Source organism: Rhincodon typus, chromosome 26 (assembly GCF_021869965.1).
Source record: "Rhincodon typus isolate 14 chromosome 26, sRhiTyp1.1, whole genome shotgun sequence".
Lineage (NCBI taxonomy): Eukaryota > Metazoa > Chordata > Chondrichthyes > Orectolobiformes > Rhincodontidae > Rhincodon > Rhincodon typus.
This window is the reverse complement of record NC_063357.1, coordinates 29,220,762-29,233,541: the sequence shown is the minus strand read 5'-3', so window position 1 is coordinate 29,233,541 and position 12,780 is coordinate 29,220,762. Positions and strand designations below refer to the sequence as shown.

At 40.8% G+C, this 12,780-nt stretch overlaps 1 protein-coding gene across 1 annotated transcript in view; it reads left to right on the top strand.

Annotated features, from left to right (window-relative positions):
* The window catches only part of LOC109918843 (syntaxin-1A-like), a 210,380-nt gene that overhangs the window by 143,312 nt on the left and 54,288 nt on the right, over positions 1-12,780 (top strand). Inside the window, exon 6 of the mRNA XM_048612526.1 lies at positions 556-664. Within this exon, the coding sequence (XP_048468483.1) occupies positions 556-664 (109 nt within the window). The remainder of the gene's footprint in view (positions 1-555; positions 665-12,780) is intronic.

The following is a 12,780-nucleotide window of genomic DNA, read 5'->3' as shown; positions in this document are numbered from 1 at the left end:
TCCAGGATTTTAACTCAGTGACAATGAAAGAAAGGCAACATATTTTCAAGTCAGAATGGTGTGTGGCTGGCTGGTTGGTGGAGTTCTTGGCAGGATCAGAAAGAATCATTCTCATTCTAAACTTACTGCCTCCATTTCTGATTGGAATAATTAATACGAATGAAATCATATTTGAAGCCACTGTTTGCTGATGAAGTGCTTTTTCGTATTCCCAGCAACTGACTATCTGCTATTAGTGAGAGAAAAAGCTAAAGTATATATGCTGTTAGAAAACAATTTTAAATGTAAATGGACATTGACATTACTCTTTGTTCTTTAGATTAAAAATCTATTGTCCATGCAAATTGTAGGGCCCAGAATTGAAAAGTGTGCGTATACAGTGTAAGTAATGTAAATTTTCTCAGGCAGTATTTTCATTTATAGAATCAGGGGTCTGGTACTGTCTTCGACTAGGGAACAGTGTAGAACACAAGGACAACAGATGACACTGTAGCTCTTTCAATTGTATTTTTATTGCACAACTCCAATTCAAATCCTGTCTCTTTTTGCTTGCAGCATTCTACACTGTCCCGTAAATTTGTAGAGGTGATGTCTGAGTACAATGGTACACAGACTGATTACAGGGAGCGTTGCAAAGGACGAATCCAGCGACAACTCGAAATCAGTAAGTGCCTGTGACTGTTTTTGGAATGAGTGCTATAAATAGAGAACCATGCTTAGATAATGGTGCTCAATGTGCAGGCTGCTTACAGCCTGGACTTGCTACTGTTGTCTCTGAAATAAGCAAAGCTGTCAAAATTAACTGTGAAAGAAGGGAAACTGGAGTCAACTGTAAATACTCTGTCCGTTGGGTCCATGACAATAAGGTGAATACTGACAAATACAGATACACGCTGTTTCAGAGGGAATGTGTGGTGTGCCTATAGGCATGGTCAGTGACACCGGATCCAAAGAAATGTCTGTCACAAAATGTAAATACCTATTAGAAGCAGTACATAGCTTGGATCCCACTTAAATAAATGGATGTTGTGAAGAACTAACCTCCACAATGTTTCTGGGACTAAGTGTCACAGCAAATGCAACACCAGTGACTTAACATGATAAAGCAGGGGCTGGGGAAATATACTTACTGACTGCATATGGGGAAGAGGGATGAGACTGAAGTGAGGTATGCAGTGATGATCTGACTGATAAGATACATGCAGGAAACATAGCTAACTGGTCATATATGGAGAGAATGTAGTTGGTGTATAAACACTGAGGATGTTACTGATTGGATTATAAATGGTGCTAATGTGATGGACACATTCATAGATACATAGTTAATTTGTGATTCTGCTCCTGGGATGCAGGAGTCATGGTTAGCAGCAAAAAGACAGGTTATAAGCTCAAGAATATTATCCCATTGCAACAGTTTCCTGCTTGACTACCAAGATTAATATGTGTAAAAAATCAGTTTTAATCTTCCTAGGCATGGTTTCATGAATGCCATTTAACGTCATTGGTGTTTCTCATTAAGTCATCCTGCATAGAAACAAAGAAATAATTTGGTTGTCATCGCATTTTTCATGTCCTTGGAATGTCTCAAAGTATTTCACATTAAATTACTTCTGAGTTTCAATCACTAATGTTATGAAAGCAAAGGCAGCAACCAATTTACACACAAGGTCCCACAACCAACAAAATTAATAATGCCCACTTAGCCTGATGCTCTTTGCTGGTATTATTTAAGGGCGTTACGTTGGCCAAGGCCGGGTTGCTCCATGATCTTCTGTGGATATTGCCATGATATTGTTTACATTCATAGTCAAACAAAATCTTCAGTGTAGTCTCAACTGACGTAATTACAGCAATTCAACGCTTCCTAGATATTGCAATGGACTTTCACTTTATATTGATCTTCCAAATCCTAGCTATTGATCAATCCTAAATAATCATGCACAATAGAAGATGCTGGATTTTAGATATTTATGCTTTGTGATCAATGCAGTGTGGACTATTGGTAGGAAAGATGCCTAGACAGCTTAGAGAAATAAGCCACTTTAGAAGAAAATCAAATTCGTATTTGATTTTCAACAGAAGTAAATGGATTGAGAACATAGGAGAATTTGTGGATGAAAAAGATATTTATCCAACCAATACATGTTCCTCCAGAGTCCTAAGTCTCTAGTTGAACCCATCTCAATCACCCAAACTAGCACAGTGAAGTCTGTTGCTGTTGTAACCTCACTATCTAAATACCTGTCCTCAACAGACTTCCTAGTGAATTATTTTCATTCTTAAAGGATAGAAAGTTCCTCCTGATGTGCATTCGATACTTCTGATTCTACTACCCCTAATTTAGTTTAAAATAACATTCTCGGTTTACTTTAGCACTGCCAATTAATGTTTAATGTACCACAGTGAGGTCCCGGTTAACTGACCTTCTTTACAGCCTGTAGAGCTTGAACTTCTCTAATCTTTCCTTATGTCTCATCCCCTTTCCACTTGGGATTTGTTCTGTTGCTTTGATCATCAAACATTGGCCTTCTCTGGCATGTCAAATCCTTCAATTCCTTGGAATTGCAATTGTGCCAAAACTTCAGAACCTCTTGAAATCAAAAAAAAAAAAGAGTTCTCTCTGTCATTTCTGAAGAAGGGTCTAGACCCGAAACGTCAGCCTTCCTGCTCCTCTGATGCTGCTTGGCCTGCTGTGTTCATCCAGCTCTATACCTTGTCATCTCATTCTCTCTGTCTCCCAGCTTGGCAGATCCCTTTGAAAGAGATAGGGGGCTTGATAAATATTCAGCCTATGCTGAACTTTGGAAAGCCAGCAAATGCTAAAGAATAGCAGAAAGAGCCTGGGTTTAGCAATCTTAGTGACATTAAATGAATTAACACATTATTAGATGTCTGGGTATCCACGTCAAATATTACTCATCAATGATACATGGACAGATGCTTTGTTAGCAATCAGAACACATCACATTCGGCTTTGATGAACAGCAGCCTGACATTTTATTATAGGGCAATAGTCTGATATGCAAATATAACTGTGTCTCGAAGCAACTTTACAAATTTGCACAATGGCTGCTGTACAAATTAAATATATTGATGAAAGAGGGAAGGTCATTTTGGATAGAAAGCCCCACAAATGTAGAATCCAGTCAACAATTCAAATAATAAGCTACTTAAGTCTAATATAAATGAACAAAAAAACAAAGTAAATCTCTGTGAAGTCAAAAAAAAATTACATTTTAAGCCTGACTAAATGGAAACTGTGGTAAAAATAGACTCATAATTAGTAATGGACCTAGCATTGTGATGAAAGACATACATGTGAAACAAGTTAACTCTTCACCATCCCTCATTTTCCTCCTCCTTTTGCTTAGACATTCTTCGAGCAGGAAGATGTCTGTGTATCTCTACATATCCTTTTATCATGCTCTCTCTCTGCACATTATTATTCTCAACCCTTTGCATTTTCTCCATTTCTCATTCAGCCCGCTCCTCAATCTACCACCGCTCTGTGTTCCCACTGCACCTTACCTTCCCCCACCTTCCTGGATGCCAACAGTCTCCCTACTACCACCACCTGACCAAATCCCCCACCTCCACCATTCTCACATCTTACATGTCCCACTCCCCACCTAATCATGACACCATACCCCCACACCGTCCACTTGTCCTACCCCCATTCCTTATCTGATCCCCTGTACTTACTATCTGATGCCACCTGAACCTGCCATTACCCACCATTGCCTTCCACATGTCACTTCAGCTTGTCCACGACTTGCTACCAACACCAGCCCTCACGTCCAGCACCCTTCTGATTACCTGACCCACCCACCTCATATGTCCCTGCAGCCTTCTCTTGTATTCACTTATGAGATGTGGGCACTGGCAGTAGTGCCAGCATTTATTGTTCATCTGCAATTGCCCTTGAATAGGTGGTGCTGAGCTGCCTTCTTGAACTACTGCAGTCCATGTGCCGTATGTAGACCGACAATATCATTAGGAAGGGAATTCCAAGATTTTGACCTCACAATAGTGAAGGAACAGTGACATATTTCCAAGTCAGGATGGTGAGTGGCTTGGAGGGAAACTTACCAGTGGTGATGTTCAAATGTAACTGCTGCCCTTGTCCCGCTGGTTGAAAATGGTCATGGATGTGAATGGTGCTGAATAAAGAAGGTTGATGAATTTCTGCAGTTCATCTTGTAGATAGTACACATTGCTGCTACTGAGCGGCGGTGGTGGTGGCATGAGTGAATGCTTGTGGATGTGATGCCAGTCAAGCAGGTTGATCTGTCCTGGATGGTATCAAGCTTCTTGAGTGCTGTTGGAGGTGCAACATCCAGCAAGTGGGCAATATTCCATCACACTCCTGACGTGTGCCTTGGATATGGTGGACTGACCTTTGGAGAATCAGGAAGTGAGTTATTCACAGCAGGATTCCGAGCCTCTGACCTGCTGTTGTAACTACAGTATTTATACGGCTTCGTCCAACTCAGCTTCTGGTCAATGGTAACCTCAGGATGTTGACAGTGGAGGTATCAGTGAAAGTAACATCATTGAATATCAAGGGATGATGGATAGATGCTCCCTTTTCAGAGATGTGATTGCCTTGTATTTGTGCGGTACAAATGTTACTTGCCCAAACCTGCATATTGCCCAGATCTTGCTGCATTTGGACACGGACTGCTTCAGTACCTGAAGATGTAAAAATGTTTCTGAACATTGTACATTGTGTCAACAGTAAACATCCTCACTTCAGATTTTATGCTGGAGGGAAGGTCATTGATGAAGCAGGTGAAGATGGTTGGGTTTAGGACAGACCCCAAGGAACTCCTGCAGAGGTGTCCTGGAGCTGAGAGGACTGATTTCCAACAAACACAACCGTCTTCCTGTGTGCCTGGTATGACACCAATCAGTGGAGAGAACTTTTGCTCTGATTCACATTGACTTTAGTTTTTCTAGGGCTCTTTGATGCCATCTTCATCCTTGACGTCAAGAGCAATCCCTCTCCCCTCACTTCTGGAATTCCAATCCAGTCCTCACTTGCCCACTTCTCATTAGACCTCTTTCAGATATACACCTCCCAGCCTGCCAACCCCACTATCCTAATACTGCTTTGCTGGTAGTTGTGTGTAAGTAAATGAGCTATACAGTACCAGGCATGTGTTCAGTGTACAACTGCAGATACAAACACTGATGTATGCACTGTGCTAAAGCAAGCTGCAAGAGGATGTAAACCAGTTAAATCATTCCGAAGAAGTTGGCAGGTGAAATTTAATCTAGAGAAGTATGAAATTATTCACTTCGGTGGGAAGAACAGAATAGCTGAATTTTTTAAATTAAAACCAAATTTATGTTGCTATTCGGAGGAATTTGGTGATCCTCATTCACAAATTACGGCATGTTAATATGCGCACAACTGCTGGAAATTGGGAAGGAATTTGGCATTTTAGCCTTTGTAGCAAAGGGATGTTAGCATAAGTGTAACCAGTCTTGTAATTACATGGGGCTTTGGTCAGACAGCACTTGGAGTAATATATACAGTGTTAGTCTTTCCTAAGGAAGACTAAGGAACTCTTTGCCTTAAAAAAGAGTTGGTGGTGGTCAATGAGAGTTTATTAGATTGAATCCTTAGATGAGAGGACCTTACTTGAGGTTAAATGGAGTGAAAGAAGCTTACCTCTGGGGTTTAGAAGAAAAAGAGGTCATCTCATTTCAATGTAGAAAATTCTTAGCGGATTTAGTAGGCTAGGTGTTAAGAGGTTTTTTTTTCCCTGGTGGAAATGTTCAGAACAAGGATCATAGTCTCAGGACAAAGAGTAAGCCATTTATAACTGAGATGAAGGAAACTTCCTTCCCTCAGGCAGTTTCGAATCTTTGGAATTCTATACCCCAGAAACCTGTGGATCTTCAGTCACTGGGTAGATTCAAGACCGAAATTGCTCGAATCTTGGCCTCTAAGTAAATGTAGTGGTCTGGGGACAGATCAGGAAAATAAATTAGCTGTAGATGCTGGGTCAGAATTTTCTTAAATGGAAAAGCATGTTTCGTGGATTATGTAGGCTACTCCAGCTCCTATGACTTGTTCTCATGTTCCATCATTTACTTCAGAAGTCTTAAAACGTCCGCAGAGAAGGCCCTGAATATGTTTACTGCTGTTTATGTGGCAACAGAACATGAACTTTCAACAAAACTGCAAGAGGAGATTTTCACAGAACCAAGTCTTAATGCTGTGTAGGCTTTCTGGGGTATGTTGAACTTGATGAAATAAGGATCACGTGTGCATGTGGCTGTGAGATTCCTGAACTAAGTTGCATTTGAGCCTGGCAAAAACAACTCAACAAAAGCTTTAATAAAACTTGGTGTAATAAACAGCACCCAATTAATCCATGGGACCAACTGATACATAACCTAGTCTGTTAATGCAGGTGCTGCAGGTTAACCCAGGATGTAGAGGAGAGGGGATTGTATGCACAATGTGTCATACAGGCTATTCACTGAACATGCTAAGTTTCGTGCTGCTGAAGGCAGAATTTTGAAAAAAACTGATGTTCACTAACACTATCATCCTTCACAGAATATGGTTATCACTGACAAGGCCAGCATTTGTTGCCCATCCCTAGTTGTTCCTGAGAAGGTGGTGGTGGTGAGCTATACTGCTGAATGCCATTCAATGCAGATCCTCTGGAATTAGTTAGCAGTTAACAGAGAAGCTGTAATTTCCTATTAGCAATATTACCATCTTTCAAATTTCATTTGATTAGTTGATCTTTATTTGTTTGCGGGATGTGGGAGTCACTGGCTGAGCCAGTATTTATTGCCTGTTCATAACTGGCTTGGAGAAGATGGTGGTGAGTTGCCTTCTTGAACCGCTGCAGTCCATGTGTTGTAGGTACATTTGCAATGCTGTTAGGGAGGGAGTTCCAGGATTTTGACCCAGCAACAGTAAAGGAATAGCGATATAGTTCCAAGTCAGGATGGTATGTGGCTTGAAGAGGAACTTGCAGGTGGTGGCATTACAAATGCATCTGCTTTCCTCGTCCTCCAAGGGGGTGAAGGGAGATGGGTTTAGGAGGTGTTGTTGATGATTCCTTGGTACATTACGGCAGTGCTTCTTTTAGTGGTACATACTGCTGCCAGTGTGTGTGATAGTGGAGGAGGTGATGAACAAATGGGCTGCTTTATCCTGTATGGTTTTGAGCTTCTTGGGTGTAGTTAGAATTGTACTGATCCAGGCAAGTCTACGGAGAGTTTAAATTTAATTTTAAACAGTACAGTTGTGTAGTACTCAAGTTGAGTAACTGTAGATTTGGTCAGCTGTGTACATCAGATTCTGTGAAACAACATAGAAAGAGGACAAGAGGCCAATGTGTATATGTCAGCTCCTGCAAACTCAGCTTGTCCAATTACCCACTCACCACCTCATATGTAACATTGTACATTTTTCCTCTTCAGGTACTTATTCAATTACCTTTTGAAAGCCTACCTCCACCACATTCTCAGGCAGTGTATTCTGGATTCTAAACCGCTTGCTGATCAAAGAAGCTTTATCTCCTGTTGTTACTTGTTTTGCAATCCACCTTAAATTAGTTCCCTTGGTTCTGAACCTTTCCATTAAAGGAAACAGTCTCTCTCTGTCTGTTCTGTCCAAACCCTATGTGAATTTGAACACCACCTTTCAATTCTCCTCTCAACCTTCTTTAAAATGATCAACCACTGCTTCATGAATCTATCTGAAGTGCCTCATCCGTAGAACCGTTCACATAAATCTTGTCTATAATTTCTCTGAGAGCTGCAGCGTGGTGCCCAGAATTAATGCAGTATTGTCACTGAGGCTGAAGCAGAGTTTCATAAAGGTTTGTAATAACTTACTTGCTTTTGTACTTTCTGCCTGTATTGATCAAGCCCACAATCCCATCTGCGTATTTATTCAATTTCTCAACCTCTCCTGCCACCTTTAATATACTCCTAGGCTTTTTTCTGGTGCCTGCACCACCTTTGTATCTTTTATTGTATATTGCCATTCATCAGTCCTCCCACCAAAATGTATCACTTCACTCTTCTCTACTTTATCTACCACATGCCGACCCATACCACCCTTTGTTTCTTATGGCGTCGATCACTATTCTCCATAGAGTTCACAATACATCCAAAGTGTTATCATTTGCAGTTTTTGAAGCTGTGCTCTGTCTAAATCCTTAATATTTGTCAGGAAAAGTAGTGGTCCTAGTACCAGACCACGAGGAACTCCATTAAATAGACCTCTGCTGTCTGAGAAGCAGGCGTTCACTACTTTTCTCTGCTCACTATCAGTTGGCCAACTTCATATCCATGTTCCACTGTTCCTGTTCTTCTATGGGTTTCAACACATGGCATGTTACCCGAAGCCCTTTGAAACATTACCCGGATTACTGTCATCAACACTTTCTGTTACCTCATCAAAAGATCTGAATCAAAGTAGTTAAACATGATTTGCCTTTTAAAAAAAAAAATCAACAATGACTTTCCTTAATTAATCCATAATTGTCCAAGTAAGTACTAATTTTGTCCCTTATTACTATTTTCTAGATCATCCCCACTAATGAGCTACATTGTCCAGTTGCTGGTTTTATCCTTGCACATTTTTTCGAATAAAGGTGTAAAATTTCCAATTCTTCAGTGCTCCAGCACCAGCCCTGTAACTGAGGAGGATTTGAATATTATGGCTAATGCCTGTGGTCACTCCTCATCATACTAACTTTGCATTGTTATTTTATGGACTATCTCCAATGCCAGACTATCTTTTTTGAGATAAGGAGGGCACAAATGTTTACAGTATTCTAGATGTGGTCTAACGAGTACCTTGTAAAGTTCTAGTAGTTTTATACTCTATTCCCTTTGAAATAAAGACTAACATTCCATTTGCCTTTCTTATTATATGTTGAAATTGTATGCTAGGTTTTTGTGATTTATGCACAAGAACCCTCAAATCCCTCCATGTTGCAGCATTCTGCAGTCTTTCTCAATTTAAATAATATTCAGCTCCTCTGTTCCACCTGCCAAAATGCATAACCTCACATTTTTTTGCATTGTATTCGATCGGCTTTTTGCCTACTCACTTAACCTGTCTGTATCCCTCTGTAGACTCTGTTTCATTCTCCCTTGCCTTCCCAACATATTTTTGTGTGTTGTTCGCAAAATGCCTATGGTACATTCTCTTCCCTCACCCCAAGTCATGAATATATATTGTCCATAATTGTGGCACTAGTGCTGATCCCTGTGGCAATCCACTAGTTACAGGTTACCATCCTGACAGACCTCAGACCCCTGGTATGCTCCAGTTACTCAATGTGGGAAATAAGGGACGCTTCCAATGTCCCTGATGACTGTGTGTCCAGGAAATGTGTCCAGCTGCAGCTACTGGCTAATCACTTTTCGGAGCTAGAGCTGCGGGTGGACTCACTGTGGAGCATCCGTGATGTTGAGATTTCATGGATAGCATGTTTAGCGAGGTGGTCACACCGCAGGTGAGGACTGCACAGACAGAAAGGGAATAGGCGACCATTGGCCAAAGTAAAAGGTGCAGGAAGGCGCAAGAGTCCCCTGTGGTTATCCCCTTCTCAAACAGATATACAACTTTGGATACTTTTAGGCAGGGTGGCTTCCATGGGGAAAGCAGCATCAGCCAAGTTTATAGCACCACAGGTAGCTTTGCTGCACAGAAGTGGTGGAAACGAGTGGTAGCGCTATAGTGATGAGGGATTTAGTAGTAAAGGGTACAGACAGATGCTTCCGTGGCTGCAGATATGAATCTGGGAAGATATGTTGCCTACCCCATGCCAGGGTCTCAGAGCAGCTGCAGGGCATTTGGAGTGGGAGGGTGAATAGCCGGTGGTCATGGTACACATAGATACCAACAACATTGGTAAATAAAGGGTTGAGGACCCAAAAGTTGAATATAAGAAGTTAGGAGACAAATTAAAATGCAGGACCTCAAATGTAGTAATCTCAGGATTACCCCCGGTGCCACATGCTAGCGAGAGCAGGAATAAGTGGATGGATGAACATGTGGCTGGAGAAATGGTGTACCAGGGAGGGGTTTAGATTCTTGAGGCATTGGGATTGTTTCTGGGGAGGATGGGACCTGTACAAGCCTGACTGCACCTGGGCAAAGCTGGGACTTCTGCTAGTTTCTTTGAGTATGGCAGGCAGATGGGACACAAAGTGTAGTCTTGGATGGGTCAGAATGAGATGGGAAATGGGAGGTTGAACATTAGTTAATGATGTAGTCAGTGATTCAAAGACAAAAGAAACAAGGATTAAAAAGTGTCCAAATAAACTGAAGGGGTTGAGCTGTTTATCCTTCAAAGCAAGGATTGTTACAAACAAGGCTGCTGAATTAAGAGCACAGATAAACACATGACAGCACAATGTTGTTGCTGTAATGTAAACCCAGCTAAAGGAGGGACAAAATTGGCAACTCAATATCCTTGGAGATAGAATGGGTGACAAAAAAAGGAGTGTGGCGGGTTACAGTATTGGCTAGAGAATCATATAGTTGTGAAAAGGGATAATAAACTTAAACGGGTTAACAAATGAGGCTTTATGGATTAGGATTAGGAATGAAAAAAGGGGCAGTCACGCTACTAGGAGTATACTACAGACCCCCACGTAGTGACAGGGAGATAGAAGAACATATATGTAGACAAATCTCTGCCTGTAGGAGTAAGAGGGCAATAATAGTAGAAGGCTTTAACTATCCCGATATCAACTGGGTTTCAAACAATATAAAGGGCATTGAGGATGAAAAATTCACATGCTGTGCCCAAGAATTTTCTTTGAACATCTCAAGCTAGCAAGAGGAGATGCAATTCTGGATTTAGTTTTGGGAAATGAAGATGGACAATTGGATGAAGTGACAGAGAGTGACCCCTGGGTCGGGGATATCGGGAATAGTGGCCCAAATTTGGTTAGATTTAGTATTATTATGGAAGAGGACAGAGATAAGTCATGAGTAAAAATTTTTAACTGGGGCAGAAAGCAAATTTCACAAAACTAGTAAGTGTTATAAAATGGAGATTGACCCCCCCTCCTCTGAGAATTAAAGCTGAAACACCCAAAGAGGAGCACCTCACCCTATAATCTAATCTATGTAAGGAGTGTGAAAAGTGGTGTAACCTGCCTTTCAGCAACTTCTAGTGGTTAGATAAAACAAAACCCTGACACTCACTTTAAAATCAACAAGTAACAATTTATTTTTCTAACTCTGACAGTGAACAAATTAGCTAAACTATTAACAAATGGAACAAATCCCTATTAACTACTAACTATTCACAAATAAAGCAAGATTCTAATGGTATGCTGTTCCAATAAATACAAGTCCCACTTATATGAAGAGAACTGGAATTTCATCTTTCAAAATTGCAGCCAGGTTACGTGTCCTCCGGAATGTTCTGTGCCTTCTCAATCGATTCTTCGGTCAGGAATATTAATTAGTTGTGCTGTTGGTTCTCTTCTTATTAAGATGGTGCTTTCTGTAAGACATAGAGGAGACTGTAAGAGCCAGCAATTATCTCTTGAAAGCTGAGGGCCGTTAGCTGTAGCAGATGGCAGATGGCTCTGGGGCCTTTGTCCAACTGACCCCTTCTTTTATACCCCTCATGACATTATCAATATTTGTTGCAATAGGATTGGTCCTGTGTTGTCAAAACCATCAGACTTCAATTTCATAGGTTTTTGGTATTTAGGTACCTGTTTCAAATTGAGCGGCTAAATTCAAAAGCCTGTTGTCTTGGTAGAAATCGCTGTTGGCCTGCTGACTGTACGGCCTTTTGATAGAAATGTTTCCATTCAGGTGCTGTGTATACTTGCAAACTTTCAAGCTGCTGCTCACGGACATCCATTTTAAATCTCTCAGCACAGAAAAAGCATATAATTTTTTAAAGGGACCACGCAATTCTTTCCCCCATTGCATTTTACAACACCAAATTCTAACGTCCTGCCTCCCAATCCACAAGTACTCTACCCAACTTCACAACAGAAGTGATTTGCTGAGGTGGACTGGGCTGCTTAAGGATAAATCAGTGGTAAACCAATGGGAGGCACTATAAAGTGAGATCCTTAGGGTACAAAGCAGATATGTCCCGTCCAAAAATAACAATGGTACAGCTATATCTAGACCCTCTTAGTTACCTAGAAAAATATAAAGGATGATTAAACAGAAAAAGAAAGCTATTGATAGTCACAAAAAAATTCAACACTGCAGATAGCCTAGAGAAGGATAGAAAGTACAGGGATCAAGATTAAAAAAAAAGAAAATCAAAGAGGGCATTAAAAAAAATATTAGCAAGCAAGATAAAGGAAAAACCTAAAGATGTTTTACCAGTATATAAAGAATAAAGGGGTAGTTATGGAAAAAGTGGGACCAATCAGAGATGAAGGGAACTTGTGTAAAGATGCAGAGGATATGGGAAGAATTTTAAATGAATTTTTCATCTCCATATTCACAAAGAAAAGGGATGATGTAGATATAGTAATCCAAGAGGAGTAGTGTGAAATGTTAGATGAAATAATCGCAACAAGAGGAAGTGTTAAGGAAGTTGGAATCCTTGAAAGTGGATATGTCGCCTGGGCTGGATGGATTGTTCCCTAGGACGTTCAAGGACGTCAGGAAAGAAATAGCAGATGCTCTGAGGATTATTTTCTAATCTTCACTAGACACAGGTGTGGTGCCAGAGGACTAGAGGAATGCAAATGTATTTCCGTTGTTTAAAGAGGGTACAAAGGAAATGCCAAACAATCGTA